Genomic DNA, 7,500 nt, shown 5'->3' with positions numbered 1-7,500 from the left:
TAAGTTGAAAATACAGATAATCTTTGGGAGAAAGAACAACAAATATAAGAGTACAAGTACAAATAAGAGCTGGGATTTATTAGCCTGGAATAGTCCCCACTTTTTCCCCCTCAATAGACTGACTTGCCCACTTCAATATACTGAGTTTTCCCACTTCAAAAGACAGACTTGGTCCCCTCAATAGACTGACTTCTTCCCAATAAGACCGACTTTCTGGGGCTGTTATTCTAAAATTAGTCTGCCTTTTTCCTCTCAAAAAACTGTCCCACATTTTCTATAAAATTGACCCACTTTTTCGTCTCAATTTCCTCTCAAAACTGTCCTACATTTTCTATAAATTGTCTGACTTTTCCTTATAATTTGAGCTCTAAATGTCGGTTTAGGGGCTCTGAAAGCGCTGCAGTAGTGTGAATAGCGAGGCATAACTTTTCCCCTTCAATAAACTGACTTCTTCCCAATAAGACCCGACAGGCGATGCGTCCTTCTACAAAGAAACCCCTGTGTTTTCAAACCAAAAGCGGGGCCAGCAGTGTTTCTAAATGTCTCCATTTGGGGGCTCTTTTCTTGGGCTGTTATTCTAAAATTCCCAAAAATTCTCTTAATAGCCTGCCTTTTTTCCTCTCAAAACTGTCCCACATTTTCTATAAAACTGTCCCACATTTTCTATAAAATTTACCTAGATTTTCAAAAATTGTGCCAATTTTTCCTCTATAAAACTGTCCCACATTTTCTATAAAATTGTCTGACTTTTCCTTATAATTTCATCTCTAAATGTCGGTTTTAAGGGCTCTGAAACGCTGCAGTAGTGTGGACGCGAGGCGTAAACATAGCAAAAGAAATTCATATTCAAACCAAAACATAGCAGTGAAGACTAAGGCCGGTTACACACTGGCTGCGTGGTGTTTTCTACGTCTTTTCCCACCAGAAAGGTGTCTGACGCAGCGCTGCTGCTGCTGCTGCTGCTGCTGCTGCTACTACTACTACTACTGCTGCTGCTACTACTGCTGCTACTACTACTGCTGCTGCTACTACTACTGCTACTACTGCTACTACTACTACTGCTGCTGCTGCTGCTGCTACTACTACTACTACTACTACTGCTGTTACTGCTACTGCTACTGCTACTGCTACTACTGCTGCTGCTGCTACTACTGCTACTGCTGCTGCTGCTGCTACTACTGCTGCTACTACTGCTGCTGCTACTGCTACTACTGCTGCTGCTGCTGCTGCTACTACTACTACTGCTGCTGCTACTACTGCTACTACTGCTACTACTACTACTACTACTACTACTACTACTACTACTACTACTACTACTGCTGCTGCTGCTACTGCTACTGCTACTGCTACTACTGCTACTACTGCTACTACTACTACTGCTGCTGCGGCTACTACTACTACTACTGCTACTACTGCTACTACTACTACTGCTACTACTAGCCTTGTCTGGACACATGTATGTTAACCTAAAAAATGGTAACCTAAATATATACTGATCTGATTACAGCAGAGACAACGTCTGCAGTATTTACAGCAAAATAGGCTCCAGAATATTTCCTTCTGGATTGACAGGTGCAATATTAGAAAAAAAATTGATTATTTCTATTTAAATTACATTCATATATCTGCATTTATGTCAAAACCTCGAGACTTTCAAACATCAACATCTCATTTATTAAATATATTCGTGTCTAAACGACATATAAAACATCTTTTCCTATTATATTTTGCCTGGAAAGCTTCCAACACGCTTGTGTGTAGCGTGAAAAATAGGAGTCGGTCCTATTTCTAGCATGCACGTGTTTTCGGCGCGGCTCGAGCAGCGCCTGAGACGTGCTTGCCACGCAGGCAGTGTGCACGCTCTAACCTGTTACCATGGGAGCCCAAATATAAACGGACACGCCACGCAGCCAGCGTGTAACCGGGCCTCAGTCAAAACTGAAGCCAACTCCCTTTGGAGTTCAACCCTCTAGGATTAATTTCCTTCAGCAGTTTGAACCCGATCGTTGTGCAACAACTCACACAGAGATCCGTTGGGATGAAGCTCCTTCTGACCGGCGAGGGCCTCCCTCACGTTCATGACTCCGCAGAGACCGGACCGAGCTGCAACAGAGAGAGGAGAAGGAGGAGGAGAGACCGTCAGAGACACACCACGGTCCGTCCTCTGAGCCAGAGGACACAACACCGAGCGGCCGCCTGAGGGGCACAGGGCACAGATTTGCATGTTGCCACAGCTACAGCCAAAGTGAAAAAGGTGCAGCCCATTTGTTTAGGGGGAAACCAGACAGGTGAGCATGTGAGACACCAAGGAGGACAGGAAACAATGTCACATATTACAGGAAAATCCATCCCATCACACTCAAAGTTACATGTATGTGTCCAAATACGGTCAAGTAAAACAAGGTATGTGCAGGTTTCACCAAGTCAGGTTTAAGACTTTTTCAAGACCATTATGAATGAAATTTAAAAAAGGTCCCATGAGATGGTGCTAATTGGATGCTTTTATGTAGGCCTTAGTGGTCCCCTAATACTGTATCTGAAGTCTCTTTTATATAGACCTTAGTGGTCCCCTAATACTGTATCTGAAGTCTCTTTTATATAGGCCTTAGTGGTCCCCTAATACTGTATCTGAAGTCTCTTTTATATAGGCCTTAGTGGTCCCCTAATACTGTATCTGAAGTCTCTTTTATATAGACCTTAGTGGTCCCCTAATACTATATCTGAAGTCTCTTTTATATAGACCTTAGTGGTCCCCTAATACTGTATCTGAAGTCTCTTTTATATAGGCCTTAGTGGTCTCCTAATACTGTATCTGAAGTCTTTTATATAGACCTTAGTGGTCCCCTAATACTGTATCTGAAGTCTCTTTTATATAGACCTTAGTGGTCCTCTAATACTGTATCTGAAGTCTCTTTTATATAGACCTTAGTGGTCCCCTAATACTGTATCTGAAGTCTCTTTTATATTGACCTTAGTGGTCCCCTAATACTGTATCTGAAGTCTCTTTTATATAGACCTTAGTGGTCCCCTAATACTGTATCTGAAGTCTCTTTTATATAGACCTTAGTGGTCCCCTAATACTGTATCTGAAGTCTCTTTTATATAGACCTTAGTGGTCCCCTAATACTGTATCTGAAGTCTCTTTTATATAGACCTTAGTGGTCCCCTAATACTGTATCTGAAGTCTATTATTTATATCAAATTATTATATTATTTTTTAAACTTTGTCCTCTAAATATTTCGATCAAATTAGCTTTTTTGTAATATTTCGCCTTTTTTCCCCCCCAATTTTTTTTTTTCTCAAAAATCAATTTTTTTTTAAATCTTGATATGTTCCAACTTTTTCTACTTTTCTCAGACGTGTAACGTACACCTGAGGGTGTGACCTGAGCTGCAGTCTGACTCACTCTAACAAAAAGGAGAAGGGATTTAGAAATGTAAATATATCCAAAACATGTGGGCAGAGCCACAGAGACAGGGACAGGCTGTACAGTACAGGAAATTCACGTTAGGTTTCTGATATTAAAATCAGAGTTACAGAACTTCCCAAGACTTTCACAGTCCCGATGTGAAAGAGGTTTCCACACAGAGGTTCAGAAAGCAGCCCGGTCAGGTGAGCTACCTGTCAGGTGAGCTACCTGTCAGGTAGAAGCGTTTCTGCAGCTTCAGGTGACGAGAGAGCAGAGAAAGCACACAGCACCACAGGGACGCCAGCACACCTGCTGAACAAACAGCTACGTTAAAAGACACACTGATGACATCATGTCTGCGTCATCCTGCAGTGAAGTAAACGGACATATTCAGGGTTGGCCCAGCCTACACATCTTCTCTTCTGACTGCACCTTGCATAATAAAAAGCCTCTCTTTCACTTAATTTGAGAGTTGCTTTGGATGAAAGCAGCAGCTCAATGACAGGTTATGTAGTAGGGGTGGGGGAATAAATCGATACAGCATAGTATCGCGATATTTTTCGTGGTAATACTGTATCGATACACAGACGCCAAGTATCGATCTTTTATGATATATGTGTTGGTCAGTCTGTCTGCTTGATAATCCCCATTTTGCAGCAATATAATTGAAGTGAGATGAACAAGCAGAGAAATGTATCTTTTTAGATAAAACAAATGTTGACAAAATTGTCCTTTGGGGACATCATTTGAAACTTGGAAAAATTTGAAGTTGGAAAAAAGGTAGTACATTGCAATATATCGCAGAATATTGCGATACGTTTAAAATCGCAATAATATTGTATCGTGACATAAGTATCGTGATGATATCGTATCGTGAGGCCTCTGGTGATTCCCACCCCTATGATGTAATATCTTTGTGAAAGATTTTGTGTGCGTGTATTTGGTGCGGGGAGGTTTTAGGAGTCCTTACTCAAGAAAATGTAAAAAAAAAAAAAAATGCAATTTCTCCAAACATGTAGTTTGCCTTTGGGTTTTTTTGCGTCTCTTTGTGGTCGTGTGGCGTGTCGCGTCTTTGTGGTCGTTCTGGAGTCTTTGTATGGTCGTTTGGAGTCTCTTTGTGTAGTCGTGTCTCCTTGTGTGTAGGTGGCGTCGTCTCGTGTAGTCGTGTCGGTCTCTGTGTAGTCGGTGTGGCTCTTGGTGTAGTTAGTTATTCGGCGTCTCTCTCGTATGTCGTGTCGTCTCTGTGTAGTCGTCGCGTCTCTGTGTACGGTCGTGTCTCTCGTGTAGTCGTGTGGTCTCTCGTATGGTAGTGTCGTCTCTGTGTGTGTAGTCGGTGTCGTCTCTCTGTGAGGTAGTGTCGTCTCTTCTGTAGTAGTGTCGTCTCTTTCTGTAGTCGTTATTGTTTCTGTGTAGTGTCGCGTCTTTGTGTAGGTAGTGTCGTCTCTGTATGTTGTGTGGTCTCTAGTCGTTGTCTCTTGTGTGTTGTTTTTGGTGTTCTGTGGTATTAAGTCTCTTTGTGTAGTCGTGTCGTTCTCCTGTTATTGTGTAGTGTCGTCTCTTTGTATAGGTGTGCTTCTTTGTGTAGTTGTGTCTCCTTGTGTAGTCGTGTGCTCTTTGGTATGTAGTGTCGTCTCTTTGTGTAGTCGTGTCTTGGCGTGGTTGTCTCTTTGTGTATGTGTCGGTCTCTTTGTGTAGTCGTGTCGCGTCTCCTTGTGTAGTCGTGTGTCGTCTCTTGTATGTGTAGTGTGAACTCTTTGTGTAGTCGTTCGTTCTTTGTGTAGTCGTGTCTCCTTGTGTAAGTGGTTATGTCTCTTTGTGTAGTCGTGTCGCGTCTCCTTGTGTAGTCGTGTCGCGTCTCCTTGTGTAGTCGTGTCGCGTCTCCTTGTGTAGTCGTGTCGCGTCCTTGTGTAGTCGTGTATCTCGCCTTGTTAGTGTAGTGTCGCGTCTCCTTGTGTAGTCGTGTCTCCTTGTTAGTCGCGTGTCTCCTTGTGTAGTCGTGTCGTCTCTGTGTAGGTAGTCGTGGTCTCTTTGTGTAGTAGCTGTCGTCTCTTTGTGTAGTCGTGCGTCTCCTTGGTAATGAGTAGTGTCGTCTCCTTGTGCGTCGTCTCCTTGTGTAGTCGCGTCTCCTTGTGTAGTCGCGTCTCCTTGTGTAGTCGCGTCTCCTTGTGTAGTCGCGTCTCCTTGTGTAGTCGTGTGGCGGCTCTCCGTGTAGTCGTGTGGCGGCTCTCCGTGTAGTCGTGTCTCCTTGTGTAGTCGTGTGGCGGCTCTCCGTGTAGTCGTGTATTCGCCAATCGTGTCTCCTTGTGTTGTGGTATTCTGTGTCGTGCAGCGTCTCCTTGTGTAGTCGTCGCGTCCTTCGTAGTCGCGTCTCCTTGTGTAGTCGTGTGGCGTCTCTCCGTGTAGTCGTGTCTCCTTGTGTAGTCGTGTCTCCTTGTGTAGTCGTGTCTCCTTGTGTAGTCGTGTGGCGTCTCTTTGTGTAGTCGTGTCGCGTCTCTTTCACATCATATTGGACCATTATCATCATCGCTCTCCACGCTTTACCCGTCTCGCTCTCCGTTTACCCGTCTCGCTCTCTGAGCTTACCTGTCTTGCTCTTGCGGATGCGGTCTCGGCAGTAGACGGTGGGAGTTTCCGGCTCAGAGTATTTAGAGGAGGAGACGTGCGTCCTGTCTAAGAGCTCGCAGTCTTTGCAGTAAACCCTGCTGATCGTCTGGGCGACGTGTTTGGGACAGCGCCCGTCTGAACCAATCAGAGTGCAGTCTGCCAGCACAGTGCTCTGATCGGCTACCATGGTGCTTTCTGCAAAACAAAGAGACCACAACTTATTACTTTCATCATTTAATCATTGAAACCATCAACTACACACTACTTTGTGTATCAGCCAATACAAAATGACAAAGATAGGCTACCTAAGTAATAATTATAAAAAAGGTAAAATAAATTCCTGCATTGAGTTTGTGATTATGTGGCTAAAGATTTGTATTTCTTTCCATCTACCTTGCTGACACAGCCACTAAGCTTTATGCAAATTATTGCGTAATGACATCACAAATATGCAAATCAGCATATGATGTCATCTAGCTACTTTTGGAGCTGGCGATAGCTACTTTCATTGGAAACGAGTTGGCAACACTGATCACTTTTTAAAGCTTTTAGTTTAAACAGTCAGTTTAAAAGTAGATTTTTCTGGCCTACTTTCTCGGTAAGATATCGGTGCATAGACTCATGTATTTGCCGATACCGTACCAGCATTTAAGGAGATATCGGAGACTTTCTATTATCACCCATGAAACAACAAATATATTTAAGCAGCAGCTCATTCCAACAATCACCACTCTGGTTTGGTTGAAATAAACCCTTAATTAACCATTTACATGTGGAATGTAGCTCTATACCGCGCTAAAAGTCCTGATTATTTACTTGGAGTCTGGTGGAAATATGCTGACTCTATACTGCGCTAAAAGTCCTGATTATTTACATGGAGTCTGGTGGAGATATGCTGGCTCTATACACACTAAAAGAAGTCCCTGATTATTTACATGGAGTCTGGTGGAGATATGCCCAGCTCTATACGCTAAAAGTCCTGATTATTTACATAGGTCTGGTGGAGATATGCTGGCTCTATACCGCTAAAGTCTGATTATTTACATGGAGTCTGGTGGAGATATGCTGGCTCTATACCGGCTAAAAGTCCCTGATTATTAACATGGAGTCTAGTGGAGATATGCACGGCTCTATACATGCTAAAAAGTCCTGATTATTTACATAGGTCACCGAGGTGGAATATGCTGGCTCTATACACGCTAAAAGTCCTGATTATTTACATGGAGTCTGGTGGAGATATGCTGACTCTATACAGCTAAGTCACAGTTATTTACATGGAGTCCTGGTGGAATATACTTTGGCTCTACTTGCGCTAAAAGATCCTGATTATTTACATAGGTCCTGGTGGAGATATGCTGGCTCTATACGCTAAAAGTCCTGATTATTTACATGGAGTCTGGTGGAGATATACTGGCTCTATACACGCTAAAGTCCTGATTATTTACGGAGTCTGGTGGAGATATGCTGGCTCTATACCGCGTAGATC

General features: G+C 43.2%; 1 protein-coding gene across 1 annotated transcript in view; it reads right to left on the bottom strand.

The window, feature by feature from the left end:
- The window catches only part of LOC120551557 (SUN domain-containing protein 1-like), a 36,280-nt gene that overhangs the window by 22,868 nt on the left and 5,912 nt on the right, over positions 1–7,500 (bottom strand). The window contains exons 3-6 of the mRNA XM_039789049.1: positions 6,496–6,516; positions 5,994–6,209; positions 3,639–3,722; positions 2,023–2,103 (exon numbers count right to left, since the gene is read on the bottom strand). Of these exons, the coding sequence (XP_039644983.1) occupies positions 2,023–2,103; positions 3,639–3,722; positions 5,994–6,209; positions 6,496–6,516 (402 nt within the window). The remainder of the gene's footprint in view (positions 1–2,022; positions 2,104–3,638; positions 3,723–5,993; positions 6,210–6,495; positions 6,517–7,500) is intronic.

The sequence above is a fragment of the Perca fluviatilis genome, chromosome 21 (assembly GCF_010015445.1).
Source record: "Perca fluviatilis chromosome 21, GENO_Pfluv_1.0, whole genome shotgun sequence".
NCBI classification, from domain to species: Eukaryota; Metazoa; Chordata; class Actinopteri; order Perciformes; family Percidae; genus Perca; species Perca fluviatilis.
Note: the sequence above shows the minus strand (reverse complement) of the source record. Positions and strands in the feature narration are given on the sequence as shown.